Raw genomic sequence first — 19,103 nt, forward strand, 5'->3', positions numbered from 1 at the left:
ACATGGTCGTTCTGTAATGTGTACGGCCCAAACATATGAAAGAATTCTGGGAGAACCGGGAAAAAAACTTTCCATTAAGATGACAAAACCTAATAATTGTAGGAGATTTTAATATGACACTGAACCCCGTCATCGATAGATATAGGCAGAGAAATATGCAAGTATATAGGCAGGAAGCTAAGTTATTTAGAAAATTCATAAAAATAATAGAGGTACACGACATATGGAGAATACAACATCCAGACGAGCGTAATTATACATGCGAATCCAGAGCATTTAAAAACTTCTCTCGTTTAGATTTATTTCTGGTCGATAAGTCAGTCCTTAAATATGATGTAGTAGCTACAATCAATGAAATCCTTTTATCAGATCATGCTATTATAGGTATGGAAATAAAACTCAGAAAGTCATCATATAACAATAGATTCTTTTTCCCAAAATACATGAGTAAGAATAGCAAATTTTGTAATTGGTTGGCCATGACATGGAAAAACTTTGTAAAAGAGAATGTTACATCTATTGAAAAAAGAGATTTTATGGGAATCAGGGAAGGCTGTAATTCGCAGAGAGATCATAGCATATATGTCCAAGATTAAAAAAAAAAATAAGGCTCGTGAGTTACAGCTAGCCAATTATCTGAAGAATGCATATAACGCGTACCTGAATAACCCCCGACAACATGGGACAAGTATAACAAGGCAAAAGCCGAAAGAGAAATCTTCCTAAAACAGTGCTGGGCTTCTGCAAATCTACATTTCAAGGCCCTTTCGGCATTTCTGCGGGACACCTGGCTAAAATGGGTAAAATAAAAAATAACAGGAACATAATCCCAAGTGTAAGAGAAGGAGACAGACACTGCACCCAGGCATCTGAAATTAGACAGGCATTTTTTAAATACTATCAAAAACTATACACCGATGAAAAAATTGACAGATCTGCGAAAGTAGAATTTTGGCAAAAAATTTAAATACCTAAGATCTCGAGTGAATCTTTAGATAAAATTAATCAAAGAATAACGGAAGTTGAAATTTACAATGCCATCAAAAACTTGAAAAATAATAAGGCACCAGGGCCGGATGGGCTACCAGCTGAATTCTACAAAAGCATGAAAATAAACATAACTGGCACATTAGAAAAATTATTCAATGAATATTTTATAAGCAATAATAAACAGTCCAACTACTTCACAGACTCGATTATTACACTTATTCACAAGAAAGGTAAGAGTCATGATGAACTTGGGTCATATAGGCCTATCTCTCTACTGAATGTCTATTACAAACTCTTGATGGTTATAATTGCAGAGAGACTTAAAAAAGTGCTAGGAGAAGTTATACATCAGGACCAGGCAGGCTTCATGCCTGGCAGAAATGTAGTAAGAAACATTAGACGTATCCTTGTAACTTTAGACTATTATTACAATAAAAACTACAGACATAATGTAATTTGGGAGAGAGAATTTTTTTTTTTTTTCTTGTTTAACTTACCGATAATATATGTCTATCTAAAGGATTTAAAAAGGATGATATCTACACATTCAGAGAGGTTTTTTTTCTTTTTATTATTGTTTAGTATGTTTAGGGTGTTTTTGTTTAAAATATATTTAAAAAAAAAAAAGCCATAGGTGTGTACAGATATATTATGGAAGCATGGCAGTAGCATGTTTTGTTTATTATCAATAGATGGTCTTTATACAAATGTATAATATCTAGCCCTGCGTGGCGCAAAGTTATGTGATTTGGTTTCTTTGTGCACACTGTTGGATAGAAATAAAGAATTTAAATAAATAAATCACACTGTGACCCTGTCTTCATGCGTTATACATGTATAAAATATGAAACTATCAGAATCAACGTCGTGGAACAGGAACATGGCCCTTCAAGTGTGACAGATAGTAGCATCACTTCTGACATGGACTTGAGTGAAGAAAGCAGGCAGTGAAACTCATCAATGCTGATTGCCTATGGAGCTGTTAATATGAGTCGGGGTGGCTCTCCCTGCATCTCCAGACTCAAACTTTCATCCATGCTCTCACTGAGAGGCTGACAGGACTACTTAAAACTCCAGTCCGATCTCGAAGAGTACTACCCTCCATAAGAGACTACTCCAAAATCTTCTAACACTTCTCTGCCAACCTCCTGTGAAGAAAGGCAAAGAATGACTGGGGTTATGAGGAAGTGGGGGAGATATTTAAGCCTTTGGCTGGGTGTCTTTGCCTCCTCCTGGTAGCCAGGTTCAGTATTTCCCACAAAGAATGCAGCGGTGGACTCTTCCCATATTAAGATGGAAACCTAAAATTACAGAAAGTGTTCTTTGGTATCGCTAGGTAACTTAAGACAAGCATACCTTTTTATTCTTAAAAAAAAAAAAAAAAAAAGGTGATCGAGGTAATTTTAAAATGTGCAATTAATCCACTTATATTTGCATCATAATACCAATACAGCACTTACCATTCAAGTCTTTGCTTTTCTGTTGGTGCACTTGCAAGGAGAAGAATATAATGCCTTTGAAGAGAAAAAAAAACAAAAATATAAATGCACTGGAGTACTCAAAAAAAAAATGGAAATAAATACACACAAGTCCAAAAGTGTGGTCCCTAGACCATTAACACTCAAAAGGGTGAGAGTTCTTGAGAAGAAAAAAAAAAAAATTGTGGAAACAATAGTAGCACAAAACGATTAAAGGGAAACATTGGGCGATTCACTTTTAGTGTTGGGTTACTCAACTTCTTACAAATGCCAACAAGGTCTAAATACCTCTGAACATGAAGGCAAAGACGATACTTCACACAATCCATTAGAATATTTAAGAGTCAAACGGGGCGCAGGAATGGTTTTCACACCCTGAAGTGAACCTGAGAACTTGCAACAAACCAGGACTATTAAAAAAAAAAAAAAGTCAAATGAAAGCTTAAAAAAAAGGGTTAAAATACTAGATTAATGAAGTATTGTAACAATTAAATCTTTGGACTTGGAGGGCAACAACTGGAGAGAGAGAGAGAAAGAGAGAAGGGAAAAAAAAAAAAAAATTACATGCTCTAATCTGTTAGCACATGTAATTTTAAGACTACCAGTCCTCGACTAGTGTGTTTAACCCACCCACAGTAGAAATACTGCTCAGGACTCGCAGAGCACTGTTGGCCCAAAGAAGAAGAAGAAAAAAAAAAAAAAAAAAAAAAAAGCTGATCAGCAGCGTTTTCATCTTGGGACCAGCAGTGCTCTGCAAGTCCTAAGCAGTATTTCTACTATGTGTTAAACCATTTGTGGGGGTTAAATACACAGCAGTCAAGAGCTGTTAGTCTTAAAATGACATGCTCTAAACTCTAAAGGATTAGAACATGTAAAATATTTTGACTATAATGGTCCTTTAAGTCACCCTATTGATCGCCTCTGCTTTCAAGTACAGATAATTTATTGACATAGCTTCACCTTTAGATTCTTCTTGACATCACAGACAACTACATAGTTGCAAAAACAAAAATGGCCAAGCAAAGCAAACTGTTTATGAATAAATGGTTTCTCTAGCACGCTTGATAGAAATAGTTTATATTCTTTCATGACCATTTTTAATAAAAAGGTATAAAAATTATTTTGATAGGTAGTGTATATCCTTTGGCAATGCACCTTATTTTCTCAATGAATTTAGATCATATTTGCAAATATAGGGCCCCACCACAATTTAACCCAGGATATTTATCTCTAAAAGAGATGATAAATCCTAGTGTTTGTGAAACGCTAGGATTACCAGTGGAACAAATAAAGGGGACTTTCAGTCATTAAGTATAAAATACTTCATATGCTGAGAGTTACTTTGTCTGAAGCGTTCGCCGGGATGAGCTCCTCCCGACAACCCACGGCAGAATGCTATTTTGCGGTGAGGGGATGTTTTCACCTCTTAGACAATAGCTGTGCGGGTCAGCTGGAGCCATGCCGGGTAAACTAGCACGCTATTGGCCAAGATGTAGAAAAGTCACCTCACAGCAAAATAGCGTTCTGCCGTGGGCTGCCTGAGGAGCTCAGTGCTGCAAATGCTTCATGCTGAAAGTTCCTTTGTCTGAAGTATTTTATACTTTGACTGAAAGTCCCCTTTATTTTATCCACTGGTAAATCCTAGTGTTTGACAAACGCTAAAATTTACCATCACTTTAATTTATACCTGCTTTCTACAGGAAACCAGTGTACAAGACTGATGGCTGTGGTATTTATATTGGTAAATACATTTGTTTTAAAATGGATATTATTGAATGTTTTTTGGGTTGTTTTTTTTTTTTTTTTTTTTAAACCTGTGGCACCTTATTTAAAAAAGGGTGACACTTCAGGTGTAAATGTATATATTCTCTCTGGTCAACCTGTACAAATTACTTTCAAACACTGCTTTTCTCGACAAACCCAAACGTTTTCCTTCTAGATTCAGAATACAATTTTAAACTATTATCTAACTTACTTCATTTGCTTGGTATCCTTTGTTGAAGCAGCAGCAGTAATGCACTACTGGGAGCTAGTTAATGTATAGGATGAGCCAATAGCATGAGGCATATATGTGCATCCTCCTATCAGCAGCTCCTGAGCCTACCTAGGTATTCTTTTCAATAAAGGATACCAAAAGAACAAAAATTAAAATAGAAGTACATTGGAAAGTTGTTTAAAGTCACATGTTGAAACATGAAAAAACATTTGGGTTTCATGTCCCTTTAATACATGTAGGTGGCAGGAATTTACATAGAAATAAAAAATTCATTAAATTTTAAACCAAAGCAATAAAAATACAGTAATTTAAATTAGTTGGGAAATAGGATTGGACTAACATACCCCCATTTTATTATAAGGGTCACACACATCACCACATTCCACAAGAACACAGTTATAGCTCTAAAGTAAAGACAAATTCATCACAATTTTCATGCATATTCTGTCTTTTTTTGCCAAAGGGTCACTGGAATCAGAACGGGAGCGATTGTATAAAGGAATGGGCCACCAAGAATAGGAATGAACAAGAGTGGAGAACAAACCACAATTTGCTTTCGAGTCTTTTCTGTATAGTGTTGAATTAAATACTTTGAATTTATCTTGTTATTTATAGGTCATTTCAACACCGCAAAGATGACATTGCTCAGCACAGTGAAGAACGTAACATCCACTTTTGTAACAAAAATGAACTTTGTAAAAAGCATACAACACTAGAGCGTAGGGATGCAACTAACAATTATTTCCATAATCGACTAAATCGGACAATTATTTCAATTAATCGACTAATCTGATTAAAAAAAATCCTATATTTAAAATAAAATCCACATACTGAGTGTTATAAATATAAACTTCAGACTAAAACTTTACATTAACAACTGTTTGTCCAATTTTTTTTAACCGGCAGCAGAACACATTTTTATATTCAACGGGAGAAAAAAATTCAAGAGGTAGAACTACAAAGAGGTAGACTATCACTGTTAATAACATTGTTATTCACTCTCAGAAACTTTGCATTCAAATGCAAAAATGACAACATGACCACATGCACCTGGCTGAGGCTGGCTCTCTTTTTGCAAGTTATTTTGCCTGCAGTAGAGAAGAGGCGCTCGAATGATGCCTGAGATGCATAAGTAGGGTTTTTGCCAATATCACCAAGGTGGGATATTTTATCTTTGTTAACTCCACCAATGCAAGGGGCTTCTTAAAGTAAGCCTGGACTTCAATCTAACAGAAACATATCTTTAATATCTATATGCAATGGTAAATAACCAGCTAAAAAGTTTAGGGGAAAAATATCTAGTCCGCTCTTAAAATATACTTTTAGAGGTTGAATTTGGTACATATTACAATTAAGATTTAAAAAAAACTAAAAAAAATAAAAAATGACTATATATCAATATCAGGACAAAGTCTTACACATTTATTTATACAGTACATATAATCAGCAATAGCATGCAATCCGCTAATTGTGCAAACAGATAATGCACATCAACTCAAACAACAAATCCCATCAGTCTAGGGCTAGGTGTAGATGACAAGCTTGGCACTACATCATGTAAAGCAGTCTCAAATCACCTGATTTAATATAAACCAGAAGTAGTTGTAAACTTATACTGTTCTGAAAAAGTGAAAAGTAAATGTCTGTAGATGTCCTTTAGGCTAAGGGCATAACCATTAAACACAATACCATGTGCAGGAGCTCATAGGAGTGAAGCAGCTGGTGCTGTGTGCAAACCAACTAATCGATGAGATACGCTGACCACTATTTTCATAATCTATTATCATCGATTAGTTGTTGCAGCTCTACTAGAACGCATTAAATGTAATGTAAATTTTGATGCTAAAGTGCCCGGTTTTTAAAAATTCGATTAAAAACAGGGGCAATTTAATGCATCAAAATTTACATTTCACTCGTGTTGTGAAAAAAAAAAAAACCACGTACCTTAATCTTGACAGCAGCTCCAGCTTCCTCCGCCCGTCGCAAAGGGTATGAAATGAGGAATCCAGCTTCCTCCAATCACGGCGTTGAATCAGAATCATGGAGAGCCATGATTGGAGATTGACCCATCCATTATTTCTGACATCAGAAATGGCTTGCGATGACCGGGGGAAGCTGGAGCTGCTGTCAAGTTTAAAAGGTATTTTTTCACAACTAATGAAATGTAAATTTTGATGAATTAAAGTGCCCCTGTTTTTAATCTAAGTTTTAAAAACCGGGCACTTTTTCATCAAAACTTACATTCACTTTAAGGATCGATTTTATATTCTGTAAAAAGAATACAATTGTGAATTTAGCAGTTTGAGAGCCAAAAAAAACCCCCACTAAGAATGGTCTGTAGTATGCTCCGATCCAGATCACAGTTTCATGGCAGCACTGAAACCTACCTTAGTAGCTGAAAGGAAAAGTTAGGGGAAATACAAATCCTCAAATTTGTGCATTCTTTTATTTATGACAGACTTGTGCTCTAGAAACTGGAAAAATACATCACCCTCTTCACACTTTAATAACTCCCCCAGACCAATGGTTAAGTCTACTATATCAGTTTCTAAACTTTGCATCTCAAATACAGCTACAAGTCAAACTATTACCTTGACTAAGCCAACCAGATCATTAAAAAAAAAAGAAAAAAAAAAAGACAGAAAAATCTAAATTAAAAACTTTCATGAGTCAAATCAAACATGCAATTTTAAACTTTTCAATTTACCTCTATTATCGAACTTTTTTCTCTTGGCATCCTTTGCTGAAAAGCATACCTAGGGTAGGTTAAGGAGCAGCTATGCATAACTGGGAGCTAGTTGACAATTGGCGGCTGTACATATATGCCTTCTTGACACCTGTGTTCAGCAAGCTCTCAGTAGTGCACTACTGATAATAAAGAGAATTAAACTGGATAATATAGGATTTTTTTATTTTTTGCAAATAAAAATGTTGGGTTTCATGTCCCTTTAACAAAAGCTCACCAATGATCAAGTGTTTGATGAATGGCAAATCAGTTATGAGGGTAAAAACCAGGTGCCCGTTATAGTAATCTGGACACTTATAGTTCCAATTACTATAAAAAGCTTGCTACTAAAAATATTTCCAACACAGTTGAATAAAAATTAAATTATAAAGTAAAACTAGCGAGCTGAAAAAATTGTGCTTCCGAACTAAATTAAAAATTTATAAATAACTACTAAAAGATTTTTTATAAAAACTAAAGGATTTTCATTTACTAAAATGTATGCATTAAAGGGACAGTCTAAACAAAATTAAACTTTCCTGATTTAGATAGGGCAAGTCATTTTAAATAACTTTCCAAATTTACTTTTATAAATCAAATTTTCTTTGTTCACTTGGCATTCTTTGTTGAAAGCTAAACCTAGGTAGGCTCATATGACAATTTCTTCCATGAAGGCCGCCTCTTATCTCAGAGCATTTTGACAGTTTTCCACAGAGGGCATTAGTTCATGTGTGCCATATAGATAACATTGTGCACATGCAAGTGGAGTTACCAAGGAGTCAGCAATGATTGGCTAAAATGCAAGTCTGTCAAAAGAACTGAAATAAGGGGGCAGTCTGCAAAAGCTTAGATACAAGATAATCACATAGGTAAAAAGTGTATTAATATATCAGTGTTGGTTATGCAAAACTGGGGAATGGGTAATAAAGGGATTATCTATCTTTTTAAAAAATTCTGGAGTTGACTGTTCCTTTAAGGCTCCGCAGAACTATGAAATATAACAAAGTGTATATTTAACTAGTACAGAATTCATGGAAATAAAGACAACAAGTTTCATTTTCATTTTTCTTCTTTTTTTCTTTTTAATTTATTAGCGGTTAATACACAAGTCATAATAAAAAAGGACAACCCCATTGGCTACAAATTAAAAAAAAAAAATGTTATGGAAATATTCTAACAGAAAGTTAATAGAAAATTAACACTTCATACATTCAAAGAGCTACACATAAATCCTAAGCAACTTTGAATAGCATTATCCCAACTGAACATGTTCTATACACGCTGTCAAACACTTTCTGCAACAAAAGTAGATTGTGTTAAATGGAAAAGCACACACAGCTAAGTGCAGGTGACTTGATAAATGCATTTTCATTTTAAAATTAAAATATAACTAGTATATAAAAAAAACGTATAAAATGCTGCAGCACATAGAATATTCTTTAAGCATAAATAACTTGCTAAGCCGACAGGAGTGTAATTCTTGGAAGCAAGCACTGGAGGGCAGTGGTAAGCAACTCTAGCGACTTATGCATTTTAGTTTTTTCAGAGATAAATGGACATGAAAATCCACAGAAGTTTGTGGATAACAGGATTTTAATGGACTTTTCAATTAATTTCTACAATCAAATGTTCTTCTTTCTCTTGGTTGCATTGAAAAGCATTGCCAGGTAGGCTCAAGAGCAGCAATGCACTAATAGGAGCTAGCTGGTGATAGGTGACTACACACATGCCCCTGGTCATTAGCTCACTAGATGTATTCAGCTAACTCCTAATAATGCATTGTTCTGGAGCAGACTTCAAGCCCTTTAGAGGTTAAACGGTTCCATGCAAGTAAAAGTAACATATTACAAATTCACCATAAGTAACAAAATGTATGATTTTAACAATGTTCTAAATCAAATACCCTTAAATGGATATGAAACCCCAAAGTTCTCTTTTCAGACAGAGCAGACCATTTTATTAAAAAGTTTCCAGTTGACTTCTTTTATGAAATGTGCTTCTTTCCCATGATATTTTGTGTTTAAGAGATACCTAGGTAGGCACCTGGAGCATTAAATGACAGGAAATTGTACTGCTATCTAGTGCTCTTGCAAAATAACATTCTTGCAAATCTGCTGCCATATAGTGCTCTGGAAATGTGCCAGCTCCTAAGCTTTTAGACAAATGATACCAAGAGAAGAATAGAAGCAAATCCGAAAGTGGTTTAAAACTGCATGGTCTATCTGAATCATGAAACAATTATGCGTTTCATACCCCTTTAAGGATAAATTGGCCAAGGGATATTAAGGACAACTCCCACCATTCTAATGGCAGATAAGGACAAATGTAGTATACATGTATGAACAGTTGTTTTTATTTCAGGAAATGAACAAAAAAAAAACCCATTCCCCAATAATGTATTCAAATCCCAATAAGTCACACTGTATACTGGGCGCTTTATTGTTGAAGACCTAATTGAGCAAGCGGTGGTGTTTGGGTATTTATACTGAAACCCTTACTGAAGTGCAAATGAACTGAGACTTGATGAAAAGTGATTCTCTTTACGATTTTAATAAGGCTGTAGATGTTCCACAGGGTGAGCTGTACTTTTAGGAGACGTATGTTTTATTATTATACAAGAGGCTTCCTTTGATGAGATGCAGGCTTCGGGCAAAAACAAAACCTTTTGATAAAGGTGACGATGTACCAATTACACAGTTAACCTTTAGAGATAGTCTTTTATTTAAATCTGGATTAGTACTTAATATGATTATCTACAAATTTCCTTCTTCATGAATCTGAAACTTAACTGTTGAACTTGTACTTTCCACCAACAGTAAACATACTGTACTCCTCTCTAGAAAACTATTTACCAATAAAAAGTTTGTGGATGAAAAGAAAATTCAGTTTCCCTGTAATTGTCTTCTAGCTTTATGTATAACAAAAAGGCATCAGCTACTATAGAAAAGGGGCCAGAAAACATTTCCTCATTATTCCATTATAGGGAAAAAAAATTACATACTTTAAAAGGTCCATCAAATGTGCTAAAAAAAAATTCCAAAGCACAAACACAAACCACATTTCAACTGCATTCATACTAAGATTCTACACATCCTTTTCAAAAGTATAGGCATTTATTTAAACAATGTAGGTATTTGTTTCTTTATCATATTTTTGCTGACAAATAAGGAAAATGGTACTTGGGATCATGGAGATACAAAGCACATATTTTAAGAATTTAAAAAATGTAGAAAACCTCTGGAAGGGATTATATATCTACTGTATATCTAAATATTCCTTTGCTTCTCTACTTAAGGAACATAATAGCCCAAGCATACTATTCCAGCTATTACATCTCAGAAACACTCCAGGTGCCAATCCAGGGATAGGCAAGATGTCCGTACACGGACACTGGTGTCCGTGACTGGCCCTTGCAGTGTCCGCCACCCGTTTGCAGGGGGCAGGAAGGAGTAGGACAGATGAATGCTGGTCCTGACTCCTTGACACAGACGGCACTACGTTTTGCGGGGTTGGGGCCGCACCCACGGAACGCCACCTAGTAGTGGGAAAGTGAGTGAGAGAGAGGGAAGAAGCAAGCAGCCTGTGTCAACCACCCGTGACCCATCCCGATTCCTTGATCTGTACAGCAACGTGGTGCTGGTGTCTGTGTGTAGAAGACCGCCGCCTACTCTGATAAACCTTACCTAACCAAAATAGGTAATCAACCATGATGATCATGCGATTAACATCAAGGTGGGTGAGTTTGGTTAGGAGTTGCAGACTCTCAATACAACAACAAAAAAGTTAAAATTTTGAAAACATTTTATACTAGTATACCACAAGCAGTCTTTATATAAATGTTATTTTAAACTTGTTTGATTAGATGACTAATTTGTACTTGTGGAACTAGACCAGGGGCATCCAACAAGCAGCCCATTTGACAGCAAAGTGCCGCTCTCCTGACTTATAGAAACTTAGAATGTGTAGGCAAATAGGAACCATTCGTCCCATCTAGTCTGCCCAATTTTCTGAATACTTTTATTAGTTCCTAGCCTTATCTTATACCTAGCATAGCCTTATGCCTATCCCATGCATTTTTAAATTTCTTCACCGTCTCTACCACTTATGCTGGATGGCTTTTCCACCATGTATCCACTACCCTCTCAGTAAAGAGAGCGTTTTGTGATGTTTGTAATTTGAAATGTACCTTGGTGTCCTTCACTAAGGTCTGTACTTTGGAAAATGTCAGTCACAGTCTTAGTCCGTGCCTATCCCTGTGCCAATCTCATCGTATAGTTGACAAATTCGTACTTGCTAAATTAGGCATGTTTTGCAAAGGATGTTAAAAACACAATGGTTTGGTCTTAAAAGGGATTCATACCAAGTAATTATAGGTACCACCATTTCGGAATATAGGTTTCACTGCAGGTATCTGAAGAAATGCTGCACATGTGCAAATACATTAGAACTGGAATGTACTGAAAACTAGATTTCATCATGGTGGCAACCACGACTAGAGAGGTGAGGAATAACCTCAGTACTATACTTATGAAATAGTGAAGCATTTAGTGCTAAAAGGGATATGAAACCCAAAAAATTTCTTTCAAGATCAAGCATATCACTTTAAAGAACTTTCTTACTTCTATCATCAATTTGTGCTCTTGGTACCTTTTGCTGAAAAGCAGGAACCTATGCTTATGAGCCAGCCCATTTCTGGAGCAATACATCTCAGCAGTTTTGCAAGAGCACTAGATGGCAGCACTATTTCTTGCCATGACATGCTCCAGATGCATACCTAGGTATCTCTTCAACAAAGAATATCATATTTGATAATCACAAAAGTAAAAGTTTGTGTTGGTAGCTGCATATAAAGTTGTATTATTGGAAAAACATTTAGCAGTGAACATTGCGGTTTTGTGTTTATCAGATTATAAATCTCCCTCTCTTTTCATCGACTTTCCTGTCCCGCAGCACAAAAAGGTTCTTTGCTAAACAATCATAACCCAGTAAATGCATGTCTGTTATAAACAGCCCCCCCCCCCACAAAAAAAGAAAGTGCAGCATGAGGGGGAGTGAAGCCCTCATATTTTCTCTTTCATTAAGGCGGTAAGTGCCAATTCTGCTTAGCAGTGGGAAAAACATAATTTATGCTTACCTGATAAATTCCTTTCTTCTGTAGTGTGATCAGTCCACGGGTCATCATTACTTGTGGGGGATATTAACTGCTCCCCTACAGGAAGTGCAAGAGGATTCACCCAGCAGAGTTGCTATATAGCTCCTCCCCTCTACGTCACCTCCAGTCATTCGACCAAGGACCAACGAGAAAGGAGAAGCCAAGGGTGTAGTGGTGACTGGAGTATAATTTAAAAAATATTTACCTGCCTTAAAAAACAGGGCGGGCCGTGGACTGATCACACTACAGAAGAAAGGAATTTATCAGGTAAGCATAAATTATGTTTTCTTCTGTTAAGTGTGATCAGTCCACGGGTCATCATTACTTGTGGGATACCAATACCAAAGCAAAAGTACACGGATGACGGGAGGGATAGGCAGGCTCTTTATACAGAAGGAACCACTGCCTGAAGAACCTTTCTCCCAAAAATAGCCTCCGAGGAAGCAAAAGTGTCAAATTTGTAAAATTTGGAAAAAGTATGAAGCGAAGACCAAGTTGCAGCCTTGCAAATCTGTTCAACAGAGGCCTCATTCTTAAAGGCCCAAGTGGAAGCCACAGCTCTAGTGGAATGAGCTGTAATTCTTTCAGGAGGCTGCTGTCCAGCAGTCTCATAAGCTAAACGAATTATGCTACGAAGCCAAAAAGAGAGAGGTAGCAGAAGCTTTTTGACCTCTCCTCTGACCAGAGTAAACGACAAACAGGGAAGACGTTTGTCGAAAATCTTTAGTTGCCTGTAAATAAAATTTAAGGGCACGAACTACATCCAGATTGTGCAAAAGACGTTCCTTCCTCGAAGAAGGATTTGGGCACAAGGATGGAACAACAATCTCCTGATTGATATTCCTGTTAGTGACTACCTTAGGTAAGAACCCAGGCTTAGTACGCAGAACTACCTTATCCGAGTGAAAAATCAAATAAGGAGAATCACAATGTAAGGCTGATAACTCAGAGACTCTTCGAGCCGAGGAAATAGCCATTAAAAATAGAACTTTCCAAGATAACAACTTTATATCAATGGAATGAAGGGGTTCAAACGGAACACCCTGTAAAACGTTAAGAACAAGGTTTAAACTCCATGGTGGAGCCACAGCTTTAAACACAGGTTTAATCCTGGCCAAAGCCTGACAAAAAGCCTGAACGTCTGGAACTTCTGACAGACGCTTGTGTAACAGAATGGACAGAGCTGAGATCTGTCCCTTTAAGGAACTAGCGGATAACCCCTTTTCTAAACCTTCTTGTAGAAAAGACAATATCCTAGGAATCCTAACCTTACTCCAAGAGTAACCTTTGGATTCGCACCAATATAGGTATTTACGCCATATTTTATGGTAAATATTTCTGGTAACAGGCTTCCTAGCCTGTATTAAGGTATCAATAACTGACTCAGAAAAACCACGCTTTGATAAGATCAAGCGTTCAATTTCCAAGCAGTCAGCTTCAGAGAAGTTAGATTTTGATGTTTGAAAGGACCCTGAATCAGAAGGTCCTGTTTCAGAGGTAACGACCAAGGTGGACAGAATGACATGTCCACCAGATCTGTATACCAAGTCCTGCGTGGCCATGCAGGCGCTATTAGAATCACTGATGCTTTCTCCTGTTTGATTCTGGCAATCAATCGAGGAAGCATCGGGAAAGGTGGAAACACATGAGCCATCCTGAAGGTCCATGGTGCTGTCAAGGCATCTATCAGGACCGCTCCCGGATCCCTGGATCTGGACCCGTAGCGCGGAAGCTTGGCGTTCTGTCGAGACGCCATGAGATCTCTCTCTGGTTTGCCCCAACGTCGAAGTATTTGGGCAAAGACCTCTGGATGAAGTTCCCACTCCCCCGGATGAAAAGTCTGACGACTTAAGAAATCCGCCTCCCAGTTCTCCACTCCCGGGATGTGGATTGCAGACAGGTGGCAAGAGTGAGACTCTGCCCAGCGAATTATCTTCGATACTTCCATCATTGCTAGGGAGCTTCTTGTCCCTCCCTGATGGTTGATATAAGCTACAGTCGTGATGTTGTCCGACTGGAACCTGATGAACCCCCGAGTTGCTAACTGGGGCCAAGCCAGAAGAGCATTGAGGACTGCTCTCAATTCCAGAATGTTTATTGGAAGAAGACTCTCCTCCTGATTCCATAGTCCCTGAGCCTTCAGAGAATTCCAGACAGCGCCCCAACCTAGTAGGCTGGCGTCTGTTGTTACAATTGACCAGTCTGGCCTGCTGAATGGCATTCCCCTGGACAGATGTGGCCGATAAAGCCACCATAGAAGAGAATTTCTGGTCTCTTGAATGGAATGAAGGACACGGCATGCACTTTGAAGTTTTGTTAACCTGTCCTCTGTCAGGTAAATCTTCATTTCTACAGAATCTATCAGAGTCCCCAGGAAGGGAACTCTTGTGAGTGGAAAGAGAGAACTTTTCTCTTCGTTCACTTTCCATCCATGCGACCTTAGAAATGCCAGTACTATCTCTGTATGAGATTTGGCAGTTTGAAAGCTTGAAGCTTGTATCAGTATGTCGTCTAAGTACGGAGCTACTGAAATTCCTCGCGGTCTTAGTACCGCCAGAAGAGTGCCCAGAACCTTTGTGAAGATTCTTGGAGCCGTAGCCACAAACTGGTAATGCCTGTCTAAAAAGGCAAACCTTAGATACCGGTAATGACTTCTGTGAATCGGTATGTGAAGGTAAGCATCCTTTAAATCCACTGTGGTCAAGTACTGACCCTCTTGGATCATGGGCAAAATTGTTCGAATAGTTTCCATCTTGAACGATGGAACTCTTAGGAATTTGTTTAGGATCTTTAAATCCAAGATTGGCCTGAAGGTTCCCTCTTTTTTGGGAACTACAAACAGATTTGAGTAAAACCCTTGTCCTTGTTCCAACCGCGGAACTGGATGGATCACTCCCATTAATAAAAGATCTTGTACGCAGCGTAGAAACGCTTCCTTCTTTGTTAGGTTTGTTGACAACCTTGACAGATGAAATCTCCCTCTTGGGGGAGAGGATTTGAAGTCCAGAAGGTATCCCTGAGATATGATCTCTAACGCCCAGGGATCCTGAACATCTCTTGCCCAAGCCTGGGCGAAGAGGGAAAGTCTGCCCCCCACTAGATCCGGTCCCGGATCGGGGGCCCTCAATTCATGCTGTCTTAGGGGCAGCAGCAGGTTTTCTGGCCTGTTTGCCCCTGTTCCAGGACTGGTTAGGTTTCCAGCCTTGTCTGTAGCGAGCAACAGCTCCTTCCTGTTTTGGTGCAGAGGAAGTTGATGCTGCTCCTGCTTTGAAATTACGAAAGGAACGAAAATTGGACTGTCTAGCCTTGGCTTTGGCCTTGTCCTGAGGCAGGGCATGACCTTTACCTCCTGTAATGTCATCAATAATCTCTTTCAAGCCGGGCCCGAATAAGGTCTGCCCTTTGAAAGGAATATTAAGCAATTTAGATTTAGACGTAACATCAGCTGACCAGGATTTTAGCCACAGAGCTCTGCGTGCCTGAATGGCGAATCCTGAATTTTTAGCCGAAAGTTTAGTTAAATGTACTACGGCATCTGAAATAAATGAATTAGCTAACTTAAGGAATTTAAGTTTGTGTGTGATGTCATCTAGTGTGGATGATTGAAGTGTCTCTTCCAGAGACTCAAACCAAAATGCTGCTGCAGCCGTGACAGGCGCAATACATGCAAGAGGTTGCAATATAAACCCTTGTTGAACAAACATTTTCTTAAGGTAACCCTCTAAATTTTTTATCCATTGGATCTGAAAAAGCACAGCTATCCTCCACTGGGATAGTGGTACGCTTAGCTAAAGTAGAAACTGCTCCCTCCACCTTAGGGACCATTTGCCATAAGTCCCGTGTGGCGGCGTCTATTGGAAACATTTTTCTGAATATAGGAGGGGGTGAGAAAGGCACACCGGGTCTATCCCACTCCTTAGTAACAATGTCAGTAAGTCTCTTAGGTATAGGAAAAACGTCAGTACTCGTCGGTACCGCAAAATATTTATCCAACCTACACATTTTTTCTGGGATTGCAACTGTGTTACAATCATTCAGAGCCGCTAATACCTCCCCTAGTAACACACGGAGGTTCTCAAGCTTAAATTTAAAATTTGAAATGTCTGAGTCCAGTTTATTTGGATCAGAACCGTCACCCACAGAATGAAGCTCTCCGTCTTCATGTTCTGCAAACTGTGACGCAGTATCAGACATGGCCCTTGCATTATCAGCGCACTCTGTTCTCATCCCAGAGTGATCACGTTTACCTCTTAGTTCTGGTAGTTTAGCCAAAACTTCAGTCATAACAGTAGCCATATCTTGTAATGTGATTTGTAATGGCCGCCCAGATGCACTCGGCGCTACAATATCACGCACCTCCTGAGCGGGAGATGCAGGTACTGACACGTGAGGCGAGTTAATCGGCATAACTCTCCCCTCGTTGTTTGGTGAAATATGTTCAATTTGTACAGATTGACTATTTTTTAAAGTAGCATCAATACATTTAGTACATAAATTTCTATTGGGCTCCACTTTGGCATTAACACATATAGCACAGATATCTTCCTCTGAATCAGACATGTTTAACACACTAGCAAATAAACAGCAACTTGGAAATACTTTTCAAAGTAATTTACAAATAATATGAAAACGAACTGTGCCTTTAAGAAGCACAGAAAAATATTATAACAGATAAAATAATTAAGTTATAGCATCAATCTTTGTCAGAATATACAGTTTTAGCAAAGGATTGTTCCCCTCAGCAAATGATAACTAACCCAGGCAGCAGAATAAAAATACACAAATAAACGTTTTTTATATCACAGTCAATACAATCAGCACAGCTCTGCTGTATGATTACTTCCCTCAAAAAAGACTCTTGAGATCCCTGAACTCTGTAGAGATGAACCGGATCATGCAGGAAGAAAATGAACCTCTGACTGAGTTTTTCTGATGCATAGTGAAAGCACCAAAATGGCCCCTCCCCCACACACATAACAGTGAGAGGGATCAGTGAACTGCTCTAATTTAAATCAAAACTATTGCCAAGTGGAAAAAAAGTGCCCAAAACATTTTTTCACCCAGTACCTCAGAGAAAAAAACGTTTTTACATGCCAGCAAAAAAAAAAAAACATTTTACCTCAATAATTAATTGTCATTTAAAACCTATTGCAAGTCCCTGCAAAATAGGTTAAGTCTATGTATACAGTTTAAAAGCCAGAGAAGTACCATTTCCCAGAAAACTGAAGTGTAAAATATACATACATGACAGCCTGATATCAGCTACATCTACTGCATTCAAGGCTGAGTTTACATTATAACGGTATGGCAGGATTTTCTCATCAATTCCATGTCAGAAAATAATAAACTGCTACATACCTCTTTGCAGATTAATCTGCCTGCTGTCCCCTGAACTGAAGTTTACCTCACTCCTCAGATGGCCGAGAAACAGCAATATGATCTTAACTACTCCGGCTAAAATCATAGAAAAACTCAGGTAGATTCTTCTTCAAATTCTACCAGAGAAGGAATAACACACTCCAGTGCTATTATAAAATAACAAACTTTTGATTGAAGATATAAAAACTAAATATATCACCATAGTCCTCTCACACATCCTATCTAATCGTTGGGTGCAAGAGAATGACTGGGGGTGACGTAGAGGGGAGGAGCTATATAGCAACTCTGCTGGGTGAATCCTCTTGCACTTCCTGTAGGGGAGCAGTTAATATCCCCCACAAGTAATGATGACCCGTGGACTGATCACACTTAACAGAAGAAATAGCAGCCAACAATGGTCCAACAAATATAAGTGAACTGCGCATAACAAAATGGTGCCAGGCACCTTAATCGCAATCTCATGATTAGTACAGTACTGTTTAAGAATCCTTGGAGGTTGAAATACAGCTCCATATTTGCGCTGTATAGCAAGGTATACCTGTACATACACATCTATCTGAAGTAATTGCTGAAATGTATTTTCAAAGTTAAAACCTAAAAAGAAAAGCTCATTTGAAGGAAGTGCAGTGTAAGGGTTAAGAATAATTAACTTTTGCCATTGCTTTGAAAAATCTTATCTGCAGAGGCTTAATACGCAATTCCCGTTATTTGAATTAAAAAAAAAAATATATATAGATATTTTAAGCGGATATCTTACAAATGTGTAAGAAATTCTATTAGGATGAATTCCAATTGTTCCCTAAATGCTATTTGAGTCTTCATCAATACACAATACTTTTAGAAGTAAACATGTATTTATGAATTTAGTCATAATTATGAGATTGGAAAAAAAACCTGATGCCTCAGATTGTGTTTTTGGCTTTTAAACCACATGCAGCCATGGGTCAAGAAATTCAGTTGGTCTGGAACAAAAACTTCAGATCCATCCCTTCTGCTCTGTAGCATAGGACCTCCTTCTGCATTACCGGCAAAGCACATACAAAGCAGTCCCAAGAGCCTTCCCCTTGTAAGAAAGGAAATTTAGAATCTGAGGTTTGTAGCTGTCCGGTTACGTTTTTTTCCCTCCATATTTCAGTTATGTTTTAGAAATAATGTTTAAACTGATTTGAAGTTGAACTAGGAGAATGGAGTCAAGAATCTGTCATTCAGAATTACATTCTGCTTACTTGAACAGCACCATGATAAAACAAATGCTTATTTTTTAAGAAGAATACTACATGTGCTTAATAGATACTGTAGCTTATCTTCTATAAGGTTTGGGAGACTTCCCCACACCTGTTTTTTAAAATCAGTCCATGGAGACAGCGGCAAACATACAAGGGA

The 19,103-nt window shown here is 37.9% G+C and overlaps 1 protein-coding gene across 1 annotated transcript in view; it reads right to left on the reverse strand.

Moving 5' to 3' along the window:
• PAPOLA (poly(A) polymerase alpha) overlaps nucleotides 1-19,103 on the reverse strand; it is a gene marked incomplete in the record, with an annotated part of 373,831 nt that overhangs the window by 274,516 nt on the left and 80,212 nt on the right. The window contains 1 exon segment of the mRNA XM_053697494.1: nucleotides 2,451-2,504. Coding sequence (XP_053553469.1) covers nucleotides 2,451-2,504 — 54 coding nt within the window.

Source organism: Bombina bombina, chromosome 1 (assembly GCF_027579735.1).
Source record: "Bombina bombina isolate aBomBom1 chromosome 1, aBomBom1.pri, whole genome shotgun sequence".
Taxonomy (NCBI): Eukaryota; Metazoa; Chordata; class Amphibia; order Anura; family Bombinatoridae; genus Bombina; species Bombina bombina.